Here is a 17,500-nt window from a genome sequence, read left to right as displayed (position 1 = left end):
TCACAGTGTGTGTGATGATTATGCAAATATGTCAGCATTACAGACACATACGCGCACACACACACACACACACACACACACACACACACACACACACACACACACACACACACACACACACACACACACACACACACACACACACACACACACACACACACACACACACACACACGTGCACACGCGTAAACTAAATATCTTTCCTTTGTGAAACATCAGAGGGATGTTTTGCAGTGCAGAATATGAAGACCACAATAATCCATGCTATATTTAGGACACCTTCGGCCTCCCATCTTGTCTCGTCATCTCTGTTCTCTGCATAGCGCCGTTGGTTTGTTGACTTGTTAACTATCCCCATGAAGTCTTAGTGGCTGGTCCCTGCAGAGATCAGGAAGGGCAAAACAGTTTGTTTCAAGATAAGAAAAATAAGTAGAACATGATCTGCCCCAGGGTATTGTGGGACACAACCTGTATTTCATAACGCACACACACGCACGCACATACAGACACACAAACACACACACAAACACACACACAACGACTCAGATCTTGTTAGCATGCATGATTGTAATATATTTCCAGGAACTAATTAATGTAATATTTTAATGATATGTTCTTCTGTTTGATCAATTATGTGTGATCCTTTCAACTATCCAACATGGAATTTTTTCTTATTTCAATATGGAATTATGTTTGCATATAATTTAAATAGCTGCTTATGAGTACGATAACCATATCTGACATCCGGTAACGGCTTTTACTTCAAGGGGTGATGAAATACTCGTTCTAGCAGCAAAAGCAGAATTGAGGCAAAAAACAAAGTTGCAAGGATTTAAGATTCCATATGAGCAGTTACAACAGGCATTTTAAATGTTGTCAAAACGCCCATCATACTCACTGGAGCGGGCTCGAATCCATCCCTGACACAAACAAGCCAAAACACGACAAATTATAGAAATTTAAGGATTGAAATATATTGGATCTTTATTTCAATCGTTTACAAACACGTGGAGTAATACAGATTAAAGTTCTTAAAGGTACCACAGACAGTGTTTGTGCTGAATCATCAAAAGTAGCAGAAACGTTAAAGTCTGATGGCTCAAATCTCTGTGAACTGGGTGTTTCATACTGTTCCCGTTGGGAAGGCGAACTAAAACCTCCTGTCCGAATTCGGACGTTCTTAGAAGAAGTTGCTGTAAAGCTCTCAAATCAACCCCTTGCAGACTGGCTGCTAAGATCCTCTTCTGAAAGCTTTGGTGAGTTTCTCTTCGGCGGAATATCCCCGTGACGAAACCGAAAACAAGGCGTGACTCGGTCCAGTTTTTGGATTCTGGCCCCATAGCTGGCAGGACTGGGGGATCTGGGACGAGTTATGTTAGGAAAATTTCTGTCTGCAGTACCTTTTAATGTTGAACAGAGCAATAATGAATAACACCCAGTTTATATCTGTATATGATTTTACATGAAAAGGAGTACATAGACATACAAAGTCATTAAATCCTAAGTGAACAGCCATGATTCTGAGTGAACAGCCATGAATTGCTATGCCTGTTAATTTGTATTTATATATGTATTTTAAAAAAACACAGACACCTTTTGAAGTATCTGGGTAGTGAGGATTTGACCATTGTTATAACCAAGATATAATGTTTATCACACAGCAGAGACTCAGAGCACTGTGCTAAAACCACACACACACACACACACACACACACACACACACACACACACACACACACACACACACACACACACACACACACACACACACACACACACACACACACACACACACACAGAGTTGCTGTCTACAAACGCGTAGGCTCTCCACTATTGAACTCTGTCTCAGTGCAGACAGCGCAACGCTTATATAACAACCATTCACACATACACAGAAAATATATTTATACATTTTACATAATCTCCTTCGGAACAGAATATGCACAGCGGCAAGGACGCACACAGACACATACACACACACACACACACACACACACAGACACACAGACACACACAATTAAAGTTCTGCATGTTAACAGCAGATGCCAGGGAATGTGTGGCGTCAGCGGTATCCTCAGAGCACGTGGCCGACACCCACCGCTGCTGGGTCGGCGAACACCACGCAGGCGTTCCGCGCTCTGCGCTGAGCCACTAACACAGTGTCCACGTAGACCCTACCGATCCCAGTCCAGCTCCAATGCGTCCCACTGTTTAGTGTCCCACATCCGTCAGCCGTCAGCCCGCCACACCCCTTTTAATCAGGCCGCTTGGTCTCTGCAGTGCACACAGGGCCCGCCCCAACTCGCGTCTGATTGGATGACATGAGGTGGGTGTATTACAAAGTGTCGAGGAACAGCAAGGTGGTCTCTGTCGTGAGTGGTGGACCTGGGGGGGGGGGGGGGGGGGGGGGGTACGGTGTCGGGTCACTGGCCGTGGTAAACGGGCTGGACGTACTCCGGGGGGAAGTAGCCAACGCGTCCATGGCAACGGCCCTTCCATCGCTGGGGGTCGGAGCAGTCCAGCAGGTCGACGAGGTCGCCGCGCAGGAAGTGCAGCTGGGAGGGGTGGTGCGGGGCGAAGTCGAACAGAGCGTGTGCATGGTGGGGCCTCTGCAGTGGGGGGGGGGGGAGGGAGAAGGGGGAGGAGGGAGGGAGGGAGGAGACAGAATGAGGGAGGGAGGGGAGAAGAAAGCACGGAGGGAGGAGCCAAGATGGGGGAGAGAGAGGAAGAGATAATAAGGGGGAGAAGGAAATGACAAAGACGGGTCGAGGAGGAAGTGAGGAAAGTGATTGGAGGGGAGGGATATGTGAGTGAGGAGGTGATTGGTGGGGAGGGATATGTGTGTGAGGAGGTGATTGGAGGGGAGGGATATGTGAGTGAGGTGGAGGAGATGATTGGTGGGGAGGGGTATGTGTGTGAGGAGGTGATTGGTGGGGAGGGGTATGTGTGTGAGGAGGTGATTGGTGGGGAGGGGTATGTGAGTGAGGTGGAGGAGATGATTGGTGGAGAGGGATATGTGTGTGAGGTGGAGGAGGTGATTGGTGGGGAGGGGTATGTGTGTGAGGAGGTGATTGGTGGGGAGGGGTATGTGTGTGAGGTGGAGGAGGTGATTGGTGGGGAGGAAGGGAAGAGAGAACAACATCAGTTCATGAAACACAGATGATATATTGCTGACTGAATATATATTCCCTGACTCAACTGCCTACAGTTCTTACGACAAAAAAAAATTCTCTCAAGGAAGGTGATTGCTATGGCAACAGGAAAGTTTGCTCATCGTTGGAATAAGTCATTTTAGATTTCTAGCTTTGAAAAACAGGGAGAACAATCGATACATTTATACACAGTGTTGTGAATGAGCTCAACGTAATCAATTTGGAATTATTTTGTCCAATAAAAAAATGTCCATTTGTTTTCAGTCTTACGATTACTTCTACCAACCAAGTTGATTAGTTTGTAATCAGATGAGGTGCTTGTGTGCCGTCCCTTGTGTCGGCTTAGCTCAGGTGGTCGAGCAGTTGTCTTGCAACTGAATGGTTGCTAGTTCGATCCCTGGAGTGTTGATGTGTCCCTGAGCAAGACACTTAACCCTAACTGCTCCTGACGAGCTGGCTGTCGCCTTGCGTGGTCGACTCTGCCGTCACTGTGTCAATGTGTGTATTAACCGATGTAAGTCGCTTTGGATAAAAGCGTCTGCTAAAAGCCCTAATTGTAATTGTACTCCACCACGTGATCTGTTGAACACACTCTCGATCATTCATTCATTCATTCATTCATTCATTCATTCATTCATTCATCCATCACCGCATTTGTTTTTCGCTGCGATGGTGTCGAAGTGTAACACTTGTTCCTAGCGCCAGTGTCACGTTGACCCTGTACTGGCGTCCCTTCTCCTCAAGTACACCTCTGAAACCACCTCTCTCGCCATGAACTTCTTCTTCTCCCACGCAGAATACCGAGAACACTGCCTGGCATTTCAGAGAGCTGCTTGATGAATCAGGCGGAGTGACGCGCGCGCGTGGAACGGGGGAGGCAGATGGGCTGTGCGGAGGTGGGTGTGGGGGGGAGGCATGCCACGACAAGAAGTGATGTCGTGTGTCTAGAGGAGTGACACGCACTGGTGACAAATATGCTGTCTAGCAGCCATGGGTGGGGTGGGGTGGGGTGGGGTTGAGGGTGGGGGTGGGGTTGAGGGTGGGGGTGGGGTGGGGTTGATGGTGGGGGTGGTGGGTGCGAGCAGTAATGGATTTCTTCACGGATCAGTGAGAAACACACACACATAGACACACACGCGCACCCACGCACGGGCACCCACTTACGGGTGCCCTACCTGCAACAGGTGCGTTTAGAAATAAAGACATCACCTTGCCATTATTTTATGATTTAATGAAAGGGGGTGGGATCAAACAAGTGTATCCTTCTGCCCACTCCTTTTCAAATGTGTTCAGAAAAAAAGGAAATCAGAGCCTTGTTGTTGTTGCTGCCATTTGATGACATGTTTTCTTGCATATTTGAAATACATTTGAAATCAATCAATCGATCAATGTCCAGGAGCTTTCTCAGCTTGGTAAAATTCCACACTCTTTTCACTCAACCACTTACCCAGAGTTTACCAACGTGACTCATGAGGGTTATGAGAGTTGACCCCCCATGGGGGTTCAAGAGGTGTTGTTGTGTAAGACAGCGACGACAAATTCCTAGCAACCACTCTGTGACAGGCCGATTTATAACCTCAAGATAGACAGAGCGACAAGCACAGGCAGCTGGAGCAGGGAGACGGGTGAGCGGGAGATAAGTCTCATGAATCAGACTTTCGATGAACATCTCAAGTCTGAGGGCAGACAAGCTGAAATTTTGAGAAGCAGGGCGGGTCCCTTTCTATCGCTTCACGTTTTTGTCTGACTAATCAGGTCGCTGGGGACGAGGATCTTTGAGCACGTTATTGGCAAACACAACCTTGGGTTGGGCCGCCCTTGTTTGTTTAAAAAGTAAAAGTGTCTTTTAAGGTTGTCAATCCAGTAGAGGCTGGCCATGCTTACTAAAATCCCATTCTGATCGTCCACCCGCAATTCAGTTTTGTGGGTTAGTATATCTTATTAAGGGAGCTGAAATAGTGTATATCTCCGTAACAACACAGGAACCTAGCCGTAACTTCGCCCCTTGGCATTTCAGAATACCGGGACCAGGCTCTGTGCCGTTTCCCACCCAGGAATTCTGCTGTAACATAGCACTAGGACTGCTTGATCCGAGATGAGGGAGAGATAGACAGGTAGAGACAGAGAGAGACAGAGAGCGTGTCAGGGAGTGACTATGAAGACACAAAACCAGGCAGAGAGGCAGCGCCGCAATGACTGAGTTCTTCTTTCAAGAGAAGACATCACGCTGGCATCCCAAAGTGGGATTCATGGAAGACAGATAGACATCAATGGGACAGGAGATCAGATCACTGCTTTGTAGAAAAACTCTGATGTTTATTTTGCGGCGTTTGTGTTTGAGCTGCATGTGTGTCTGTTCCTTTGTGTGCTCGAGTTAGCGCAAGAGTGAACGTTTGTTTGTTACATGACATTACAAAACACACACACACACACACACACACATACTTTCTCATGAACACACAATCAAACACTGACAAGACACACAGACACGCACACAAAAATAAATGTCAGCCCTCCCTAAATAGATACTGAAAGTGTTCAGTATCTCAACTGCCAAGATACAGAGAGAGCAAAAAACAAGCCAGAGATCGGCTTCATGTCTCAGTGTTATTCTCTGTCCTCCGCCTCTGAGCAGGAGACGGGGAGCAGAGATGAGTCCTCATCTCCTCCCCGGTGACTCAAAACTCTTTAGAAGCAAGCAGGGAAGTATTTTAATACAAAATATGAATAGATTTTAAAGTCTTGATAATCCTGCCATTGTCAAACGACACACAAGTACACAAGGCATGCACGCGCGCACACGAACGCAAACACACACACATGCACATCCATACATAATACGATTTAGATTTTAAGATAGATCGAGCATATCACGATGATATCGTCGTCTGCTCTCTGATATCCTAAAGCGATGGAATATTAAACGTGTTAACTCTATATTAATGTTGTGGTTTTTTCCTCCACACATTATTACGTGCTGGATATAACCAAGGCTATGTCTATTTAAAGTTGATCTCTGAAGAACACTTTGTGCATCGAGAAAGAAACCGGTGAGGAGAGAGACGGAAGAAGAGAGAGTGGGTGTGTGTGTCAGGGGGTGTTACTATTAAAAAAGTCCTCTAGGTTATTGAGGGCTTGGACTTTGATTTCAAGGCCCTACTGGAATACAGATGACCGGATGAATTCAGAGCCGTGACGCAAAGGCATGAAGAGGGGGGCATACAATCGGAGGCATAAATGCCAAATAATCCTCCTCTGTCTTCAATAGGGTGCCGAGTAAAACATAACAGTTGTTGCTATTTTTGATTTGTTAAAGCCCCCGGACAACTTTCTTGTAACTCCCTCGCCTGCATACAAAACAAACAACCCAAAAGAACGACATTCATTTCAAGCTGCTCACTGTATCAAATTTTAAAACTATTTTTTAAAACTGGAATGCAGTCAAATTGCATCATTATTCTGCTTGCTCGTGGGCACTCAAGCGTTGAGGCATAAAACAGAAACACGGGCCTCTGTTAGTACAGCAATGCAACCAGACGTGATGGATGATGGGGATGAGGCATTTAAAGACAGGCAGGTGCGCAGTCAGGGAGGATATCTCGTGGGACAGATGAGATATCTAGAGGGGTTAAAGCATTGGTTCTCAAAGTGCGGCCCGCGGGCCAATGGCGGCTTATGTTATAAAAAATAAAGTAAGTTATAAAAAATAAATAAAGGGTTAGGGTCTTTTTTTTAATTATTATATCAATATTAATTTAAATAAATATAAAGAGAAAAGTCGACTCTCTCTTGCTTTAAATTAAATCCTTTTACATTTGTTAGTTTTAATCCGACTGTACATTACATTGAAAGGCTGAACCTCAGTTTCGTGATTTAGACCTCACTTGACCTCACTCCCGGAGGTCCACGGTGCAATGTTTTTTTTGACCACTGGGATGTTGACGCGTTTCCCGCCAATTATTTTTTCCTTTGGCGGCCCTCAGTCATATTTTGGGTTCCTAAATTGGCCCTCAGTTGTCAAAACTTTGAGAACCCCTGGGTTAAAGGATGAAGTGGGTGGGGGAAGCCAGCATGCGTGACGTCCAACACCACACCACCCTCAGGTGTTTTTATGCTTTTATGATTATTATATATACATTTTTTTGTTTGTTATTTGACAAACCCTTTGTTAAAATGTATTTACATTTTGCATTGGCCTATAACCTAAAATACACATCGGCTGCCCTACTGTGACAATGAGGAAGATGAGGGAGAGGAGGAGGCATGGGCGATGCAGGGTTGAGTGACAGACCAGTTGTGACAAAGTGTGAAAGTGAAACGCTGTGACCTAATGTGGGAAGTTTGTGCACATGGCAGCCAAAGGCCCGACAGCACAATATGAAATTGTGTCTTAGATAGAAATAAGAAGATATACAATCCTGTTAGATCCATTTGTACCTTTTCTAATGAATGATTTATTTATCTGATATCATCACTTGGATTTCACATCCACTTGGCTGACACAGATATGATTTTGTTTTCCATATATATATGTTTTCACTTTGTACTACAAAATATCTTGCGTTAGTTGGCAGTAACCGTGTGGCAGACACGAACCCACACAACAGATAACAATAGCTGGTATTCTCACCTTATGTTGGTGGTAGCCTAGCTATGCCTCAAGCTCATACATGTGTAGTCGAGCCATCATCCTTTTCCAAAGCCCTGAACTCCCAGTCTACACTCACCAGTCTCTAACACACGTCTGAGAATACATCCGGAAAATCCCTCGGCTGTTATAGCAATATTAAGCTGTGTTGTTGGGGATAATGTTAAAATGTTATAGAAGTAGCAATGCAGTACACATTTTATGGTAAGGCCTAAAAAAAATATTTGTTCGGTTCCGGTTTCCGACCGACCTTGTCAATTTATGTGTGACCCAAATTATTTTATGAGCTTTAAAATAAAAATAAATAAAAATAAAAATAAAATATTGATGCAAACTATAATTATGTTTGTGTACAGCATCTCTTCATTCTGTAAAAGGATGAGCGAATTTTCTCGTTTTTACAACCTACCTATCATTCGCTGCCGCTGGAAAAAATAAAATAAAAAAATAAAATAAATGTCCTACCTACCCGTCACCTCAACTGACAACCAACAGGATTGAGCTCTCTGTCTCTCTCTGTCTCTCTCTTTCTTTTTTTTTTAGGCCTAAACGTCCTCTTCTAAAGAGATTTCGTCGAAATACCCTCAGGCTGAAGCAGTCATTATTTAGTTATTAGTCGCTGATGGAGATTTCAATGTCTCATAGGGCAACGGTTAGCAACTTAAGCGGGGTGCGCCCCTGCCAGCCCTGCTAGACGTCATGCTGCCATGAAGGCCAACACTGAGCATGCTAGCTTTTAATAACCACACTGTGACCTGATGTGAGAATCTAGCAAATCTCTTTCAGGTCCAGTACTCCAGCAGTAGCTGCTGGCGAAAGGCAGCATGTTTTGTATCCTGCTCATCATACGTTTGGGCATAGCATCAAGCAAAGCAGACGTTCACTACAGAAACTTAGGCCAGGAGCTGCAAGTTGGAGCGTAGCAGTGAGTTGTAATTAGTAATTGAATAGAATAGCGATTAAACAGAGCTTCAAACGTGTTGAAATGTTCTGGTCTTTGTGATGAAAGGTTGGGATTCATGGGAACTGAACTTGCTGACTTGATTAGACTGAAATCTTCACAACTCTCTAGAGAACTATGATTTCAGAAGTGGCTTCTACAATATATGGACTTCTGCTCTGTTCAAAGGGGATTCTACTCAGTATATAGTCGATTCTACTCAGTATAAAGTGGAGTCTACTCAAGAAATAGTGAATTCCAATCATGATATAGTGAATTACACTCAGTATGAAGTTTATTCTACAGGATATAGCTAATTCTATTCATTAAGTCAAACATTCTTTGTTGATAGTGAATTATGCTCAGTATCGAGGCAATTCTACTCGGTATATAGTGATTTATTCATATGTTGTGAATTCAACATATGAACAGTGTTAATTCACACACTGGTGAATGCAGCAGAATGTGCGAGAGAAGTGGGACCTGGGCCAAGCAGAACCGATGAATCAATCAAACTGAGGGAGAGGGATGTAACGTGATGTCTAATGTGAAATGAAAGCAACCTGCCACTGGGCATCCAGGCTGTCCGGACTAGACACTGATGGGGGAACGCAAGGTCAAGACATGTGACTAATGCATGAGAAGAAAGTGCAGGAGAAAGTGGAGAAAGCCGCCATGCTGGGAGCGCGTGAGGATGATATGTAACAGAACTGGAAAGGGCGGTTCTGTCATACATGGGTGGGGACACCTAAAGGCTACATCTTGAGTTGGGTTGTGTGTTTTGTACAGTATATTCCAATCAGAATTTAACCTAGGGGCGATTCAGTCAAAATTAGCGCGGGAGATATTCTGGTAGTGAGTCCGGACTAGGATTAGGACTAGGGGTGGCGTAGAATACCACAGGGGGATTGGTGTTGGGGGGGGGGGGGTTGTGGTTGGAGGTACCATTGCAGGGCAGTGCAGCAATCAACATATATTAATTGCAGGCTGCAGCACAAAATTTAGCATTATCAAAGAGAAGTTCAAACGGCTGGGCCGTGGCCATGATAACGTAGTTCTGCTTGAGCAGGGCCGGATTAACCATCAGGGCAACTGGTCCCTCACCCAGGGGCACAGTACGTCTAAGGGGCCCGGGGCACCATCAACTAATACAGTATGTTTGTATGCAGATTTTTGCAACCCGTTCGATTAAAATATGATGTTAAATCACGTCAAAAACAGTGTCCGTAGCTGCCTGCACAAATGCCGCCTGCCATCAGCTCTCCGCGGACACAGTGAGCGACGGCGAGAAACAAGTGACTATGGGGTGAACCATTAGAGTCACGCAGGCATGGTTTCAGACACAGGTCTGTTCCCAGAAGCGCGGCACAAAGAGAAACCAGGTAATGGCCGGGTTGCGAACACGCACATGTTTGGACAGGAGGCCTTCGGGAGCGCTTATCTCTGACACAAAGGCTCTGGATGACAGCGTGGCCACAGGGTGCCTACCAGGCGCGCTGGTAGGACAGGAGATCCCCTTCTAAGCCAACCTTGATGTGGTATCACGGTTGCCTACTCCTCTAATCCCATGATTGTGGGATATCTTTTGAACATTTGTAGAAAAACAAAATGAGTGAAAGAAAAACTGGGGCCTGCCCCATGCACGCTTCACATGTTACGTCCACAGCCTGAATGGGTGAATACATATGTTATTAAATTTACAGCGGAAGCTAAACAAGTCCACCATGTATGATAAAAAAATGACTACTGTTAGTTGACTAATTTCACCCAATTCTGCCAAGTCCTGATACTAATCACGACTTTATAATTATTCTCTCCGGACTTAGCTGAGTCTTCAATTTGACTGCAGGCCAAGAACAGATGGCAGCAATTCTTTGGTCTTTCCTGGCTTTAGACTGCTTTGCTTTCCAATAAACACTTAGACTGTCAGTGTCATGGCCATAAACTCCTTCAGTGCGTCATACTTAATAACCTCATTACTCAATACATTAGAGTACGGAAAGCTGTAGAGATGTGGAGGAGAGAAAGCAAGACTGACAAAAACATATGAAGAGAGACAGAAATAGCTAAATAAATAAAAGAAAGACCAATACACACACACAAACTGACTCACTGATATCATCCATGTCCAACATGAGGTCTTACCCTGGCAAAGTGTTCCGGGTCCCTGAGTAGAACAGTTCGCTCCTTTGCGATGCTGTTGGTGTGGTAGAACACCACCAGCTCATTCAAGGAGCTGAAGAGCTCGTCCCACACATAGTACTGTCCACAGCGGTCCTGCAGCACTTTGAAATGCTGAACGTGATCCCCGTAGCTGGAAGACAGAAAGGGACGGAGAGACACACAGGCAAATAGACAGGTGTCAGAACATTGACCAAATAAATACCCAGCAGCCTCATTAATGATAAACAGGCTGATTTATTATTAGGAATATATGTTGTAAATGCCAGAAAACTATGTTGGAGGTACTTTTTTTTTCTTTTTATTTGATGTTGCAAGTTGGCATCACACATAATGAATAAAGGCGTATTGTGAAATATTTGTTTACATAACACAACAAGGTCATATACATTTGCGGTTAAGATAGTGCCTTTAAATATGTTTAGACCGACCCATGGTGAAAGTCAAGTTGAGTCAATTTCTCGAATTGGCTTCATAGCAATATTAAACAACACCCCCCTACCTTAAAAATAAACTCTTAAATAAGACACTTTGAGAAGGAACACAGAAGTGTTATCCTTCCTTCCAGGGATGTTGGTAATAACTGCACAACAAGCATTTATATTGTAAAAAAGCTACAGAGGTTAAGACAAATACAGTTGTTAATAAATCTAAAAAATATATAATAAATCACTCATGAATGGGAGCTAGTCCGCTCATCTGATTTTAATGGTCTTAAGTCTTAATTTCCATGCAGAAAGCCATTATTAAAACTGGAAAAATAATTGTATATAATTAATAAAAGTACAAATTGATGAAGAGGATTTGTGATTGATCGGCCGCCCAGTTCTCAGTTGTGGATTTGAAGTTTTTGAACCACTGCCCCTCTTTATTGTATTGTGTTATTCACCTGTCTGATGTTTGTTTTGCCAAGTTAGCCCTGTCATAATGGGATGATAGTTTGTAAACACTAGACACAGCGGTCAATGAGCTTCCACATTAAGAGCTTGGATCCGACGCTGACATCATCCTGGATGACCTTGTTATCCGGTCGTTATAACACTCATAAATTAGTAAATAAGTCCAAGGGTACAGCAGACGTGCCTGCAATCGTAACGCGTTAACTCGTCCTTTTTTATGGTTGCGTTTCCGTTGACCCACGCTCTCCAGCATGCATATTTTATACACTGCGTTTGCTTGGAACCCTCCAAGGTAGACCCACAACGGTTACTCTCTTCATGTTTCATCGCCTGGCCATTCGTCTGCTTCTCCTTCTCCTTCCTGTGAGCTACCGTTATGGGAACACTTCCCCTTGCCCCTGTGTTTTCTCCTTGTCTCCAACGTCGGTCCTGTCCTTCCTATCACGTCCGTCTGTCATATTTAACCTATTTTCTAAGCGTGTCCTCGTCTCACTCTGTGACGTCGGTACTTGGGTTTGTAATGCATTGATTGATGACGCTCTGTGACACTGTCTGTCCGGTCACTTCACGCTTCATTTTGTTCTCTTGATCAATTCCAATTACCAGCTTTGTCTCCTTTTTCACCTTTTGACACCCATCGCCACGGTTATCTTGATCCGCACTTCGTTCTGTGACTCATCCTTTGTCTCCCATCCAACTCACAGATAATCTGATGTAGCCTACATACTCACCCCCACACACCCGTGGCCATGCACCGTCCGTTCTTTATGTGGGCTAATGTGCCATGTCGCACCCTGCTGGCAGGGGCTAGTTATTGCAACTTTTGTCTAATCACTAACTAATTCAAAGTGGATTCAATCATCTGGGGAAGGATGGATGGAAAGGAGCCACCTAGCCATTCCATCTGCTCAACAAACCAACCTAAGACCCATAGTTATCATACCTATGGAGAACATTACATCACTTGTATATATGTCCTTATTTTTGCATATGAAATCGTAGAACTTTCAGGGCATTATTGGTAAGCACTCGACGACCACTAGTAAAGACATCTTTTGTTAAACTAATGACCTTCTTATGCACACTATATTCCAGTATTTTAGTCAAGAATATGTTTCAACTAACATAGTGCTGCACACTATTGTGCATATTTGCATACACATCTCCAATGTTTTTCTCCCAGCCTTCATCAAGTCATTTTGGATCGTGACTTATCTAGCAGGTATGCTAAATAACTCTGTGTAAAGTGTAAACAAAAGGACCCCCCTCCGCTAAATCCCCCCGTGTGTCGCACAGCTTAAGCGATACAAAAACATTGTGATGGATTCGTGTCTCATGGACTTTGAAGACGCCACAAGATAAGCAGCCGTCTGGGCCCCACGTCGCCCCGCTGCTGTACCCGTCTCCCCGCTGCTGTACCCGTCTCCCCGCTGCCGTATCTCTCTCCCACACTTTCTTCCATTGAGGCGTTCTGTCTTCCCGTCGCTCGTGTCAACCTTCTGATGGACCGCCGTCCCTCGACTCTCTGTCTCCACACCCCTGACTGCGCTCGTCTGAAGACCCCATCAGCACGGCCCCGGTAGCACCCCCAAGTAAACAGAGGGCATTGACTGTGGCTGGCACTGCTCACAGCACTGTGTGCGTGTGTGTGTGTGTGTGTGTGTGTGTGTGTGTGTGTGTGTGTGTGTGTGTGTGTGTGTGTGTGTGTGTGTGTGTGTGTGTGTGTGTGTGTGTGTGTGTGTGTGTGTGTGTGTGTGAGAGAGATTGTGAACAGTCAATAAAGATTCCCACTGGCGGAACAGATACCAGACGAGATTAAGAAGCCAAGCGATATAAACCCATTATCATCCCCTCTCTCTCTCTCTCTCTCTCTCTCTCTCTCTCTGTCTCTGTCTCTCTCTCTCTCTGTCTCTGTCTCTGTCTCTGTCTCTGTCTCTCTCTCTCTCTCTCTCTCTCTCTCTCTCTCTCTCTCTCTGTCTCTGTCTCTGTCTCTGTTTCTGTCTCTGTCTCTCTCTTTCTCTCTCTCTGTCTCTGTCTCTGTCTCTGTCTCTCTCTCTCTCTCTCTCTCTCTCTGTCTCTCTCTCTCTGTCTCTGTCTCTGTCTCTCTCTCTCTCTCTCTCTCTCTCTCTCTCTCTCTCTCTCTCTCTCTCTCTCTCTCTCTCTCTCTCTCTCTCTCTCTCTCTCTCTCTCTCTCATTGGCTGGGTCTCAAATGAACTCAATGAAACTGTTTTTGAAGTGAATTAGTTCATGATTAAATAATATCTGAAGTGTGAAATGCAGCCACTCTTTTACATAATTCAGCACACATGCTTTTTAGAGGCTTTAGAAGTTGCGGAATGCACCGTGACAACCATGATGTGCAAGTTTGATACATTTTTCAATCAGTCAATTATGCATTTGTTAGTAATTAATTCATGGTCTTCACGTTGCGCCATGTTCTTTAATACAGATTCCACGCACACACAGCTACCCTTTCCATATCATTGAAGAATAGTCTGACAACATTTCAAATGTTTCCATTTAGGGCATTTAGCAGACGCTTTTAGCAGACGCTTTTACCCGACTTACAACGGTTCATCCACACATCGACAGCGGAGTCAACCATGCAGGGCGACAGCCAGCTCGCCGGGAGCAGTTAGGGATAGGTGGCTTGCTCAGGGACACCTTGACACTCGGCAAGGACAATATTATCAATATCACAATTGGTTTGATGGAATATTCCCTGGTCATTGTACTCGGTAATAGAATTGGTGCTATTAAGCCACAATGAAATGATCAATAGACTTTGGATTTGTGCATTGTGTGTTTCTGTTTCCCAGACAAACCAGGGTATTCCATCCTTTTACTGTTTCCACAACTTCACTGCTAATTTCACTCACTGGTAGGTTGATTGATTTGTAATTTTACTTTCTAGGTCAGCAATCTGGTCTCAGTGAAACGAATACCATCAATGCTTCAAGATACCCAAAGCGCGTGTGTGTCTGTTTTTGTGTGTGTGTGTGTGTTTGTGTGTGTGTGTGTGTGTGTGTGTGTGTGTGTGTGTGTGTGTGTGTGTGTGTGTGTGTGTGTGTGTGTGTGTGTGTGTGTGTGTGTGTGTGTGTGTGTGTCTGGGGCTGTGTGGGCGTGTATGAGAGTGTGTTTAGGGGGGATTATGACAGCTGATCCACTACCAGTGGTTGCTCCGGTCTCCCGTTGGTGCATGACTGCCAAACATGCAACCCTTGTCTTGCATGGTAAGCCTTTCATTTGTCAGCTTGAATAATATATATTTGAATCTACAAGTAGTGTTGGGGTTGGCTTCTACTCAAAACAATCTCATGAAAGTTACCTGGGCTGCATTTCACAAATGGCAAGTGTTGTGGAGGATCCAGCAGTCCTACGATGTCATAGCCAGACTTCCGCGAAGATCAGAAAATCCTTCTCACTACTGGATGACGTTTTCAGAAGCTTATTTCTCCAGCCAACATGGTGTTGATTTGAAACTCTCACTGAAAGTTTTACACAGCTTCGGCCAATTGAGCTCTTAAGGATCCACGCCTCCAGCGACGTGGTTAGTCAAAACAAACATGGAGCGAAAAAGAGTGAAATGCCCATTTGCCCAGATTTGAGCTCATCTACCGTCAGACTTTAGACTATTTTAATCTAATCTGATTAGTGAAGCCATAGGGGGGAAAGATCACACCAACACATGCTGACGTCATTTTCGCAGTTTGTAGCAATTACAGTTCTGAATAAACGGAACAATAGCGTTCTGCTCACACGCCCAATCAACTCGAGTCAGAGAAACCCAGTGTGAGAAAAGGGCATGGCAGGAATCTGAACGTGAGCCTTTATGAAGAGTTAAGTCCGGGAAAAAGCGGTTTAACTTGATGCAGGTGGAGAAAACAAAGAGAGACGAAGAGGAAAAAATTTGTAAGGAAATGACACACAGCTATAATGGCTCACGATACAAGTGACACAATGACCGGCTTGGTATGCCTCACGAGTCCTTGTTTAAAGTTTAACACACATGGTTCTGATGTAACGCAAACCAAGGACTTGCACGGGTGTTTGGTTCAGGGCACAGGAAAGGCACCAATTTGTTTTTGGGACACAAAATGAAGAAGCCCCAGAGTGCAGTTCCACCCCAATGTGGTTGTTGTTAAATAGAAGTACAGGCACAACACTGTTCATTGTTAATTATGCATATTGGTGGTGTGCTACTCCTCCTTTGTCCTCTGGTTCTGTGTGATGTAGTGCTTCACTTTTCCCCGGCTTAACACGTATTTGGGCACAGCATGGCACAAGGGTGTTTCGTATGAGTAGGTCTTTAACCCGCCGTAGCGTCAGACATGAATATCCAATTTTAGTTTCAGCCCCACATAAACAATGAGTCCCCCTTCCCACTAACGCAGACTCATAAGGAACCCATCGGGTCATGTTTATTCAGTGTTTATCTTCCTGTTTCTTCTCTCCCTTGTTTTATTTGTCCCAAACAAATACAAAACGACGTCATCTTTTGCATGAACTCTTTGCGCTGAAAATAGAACAACAATAAAATCATTGATGTAGATCTTCTCTCTGGTTGGTACTTGGCCCAGTGAGAGCAGATCTATAATTCAGAAGAAGACAATGCGTGTGGTTCCTCTGTGTTCTCTTCTCCCTCTCTCTCTTGTCCTTCAGGTTTTGACAAAACTGTTGTTTTCAGAACCTGCCTGACTGTCACCCCATTCGTTACTTTGTGATCTGCTGTATCGCAAACTGTGTGGAGAATAATGTAAAGCACACACACACACACACACACACACACACACACACACACACACACACACACACACACACACACACACACACACACACACACACACACACACACACACACACACACACACACACACACACACACACACTAAACACACACTAAACACAGACACACACACACAAGAGTGGACGAACGTATGTGTTTGTGTGTGTATGACCAGTGTGTGTTTGTGTGTGTGTGGGAGACCACTGTGTGTTTGTGTGACCATTGTGTGTGTGTGTGTGTGTGTGTGAGTGCGTGTGTGTGTGTGTGGGAGACCTGTGTGTGTGTGTGTGTGCGTCTGTGTCTGTTTGTGTGTGTGTGTGTATGCATGAGACCAGCGCGTGCAGCTTTGTGAGTGTGTGCGTCCCATACCTTACAGACATGGAGAACTCCCCGGGGGCGCTCTCGCTCTCTCTGACCAGGAAGGCCCCACACTCCCTGGGTCGGAGACGGCCCTCGGCCACGCCCCGCGACACCCGACCAGCAAACCACCTGCCGGGAGACGTTTAACGACAGTAACGCACAATGCGTTGGCTTTGTGAAGGGCTGTTCTAGATTAAACCACAAAAGAACTAAAAGGTCTATTAAAAGGGACATTTAAACATGTAAAGGCCTGCAAATCAAGCTGCAATTGAACTACCATCACACTCACTGACTTGCCACCAGCTCAACACCACCGCAGGCACTGAGCTTGATCAACACCATCACCACATTTCAAGTCTGGCAACGGACTACAAATGAGGCCTTTGATCATTCTTCAGCGGTGCCAAATAACCACACGCGATCATATTCATGACTGATTTTCAACTCATTTTCTATTTTGAACTTGATTTTATGGCATCCGTTGCCCTCCAACCCATCCCTAGAAGGAGGGATCTCTTCTCCAGGTTTCTTCC

At 44.9% G+C, this 17,500-nt stretch overlaps 2 protein-coding genes across 3 annotated transcripts in view; one reads left to right on the top strand and one right to left on the bottom strand.

The window, feature by feature from the left end:
- The window catches only part of epn2 (epsin 2), a 65,941-nt gene that overhangs the window by 17,128 nt on the left and 31,313 nt on the right, over nucleotides 1-17,500 (top strand). The window lies entirely within an intron of this gene.
- grapa (GRB2 related adaptor protein a) overlaps nucleotides 2,417-17,500 on the bottom strand; it is a 20,777-nt gene continuing 5,693 nt past the window's right edge. Inside the window, exons 3-5 of the mRNA XM_056575778.1 lie at nucleotides 16,977-17,096; nucleotides 10,886-11,054; nucleotides 2,417-2,609 (exon numbers count right to left, since the gene is read on the bottom strand). Coding sequence (XP_056431753.1) covers nucleotides 2,424-2,609; nucleotides 10,886-11,054; nucleotides 16,977-17,096 — 475 coding nt within the window. The 3' untranslated portion in view covers nucleotides 2,417-2,423. The remainder of the gene's footprint in view (nucleotides 2,610-10,885; nucleotides 11,055-16,976; nucleotides 17,097-17,500) is intronic.

Source organism: Gadus chalcogrammus, chromosome 2, assembly GCF_026213295.1.
Source record: "Gadus chalcogrammus isolate NIFS_2021 chromosome 2, NIFS_Gcha_1.0, whole genome shotgun sequence".
NCBI classification, from domain to species: domain Eukaryota; kingdom Metazoa; phylum Chordata; class Actinopteri; order Gadiformes; family Gadidae; genus Gadus; species Gadus chalcogrammus.
Note: the sequence above shows the minus strand (reverse complement) of the source record. Positions and strands in the feature narration are given on the sequence as shown.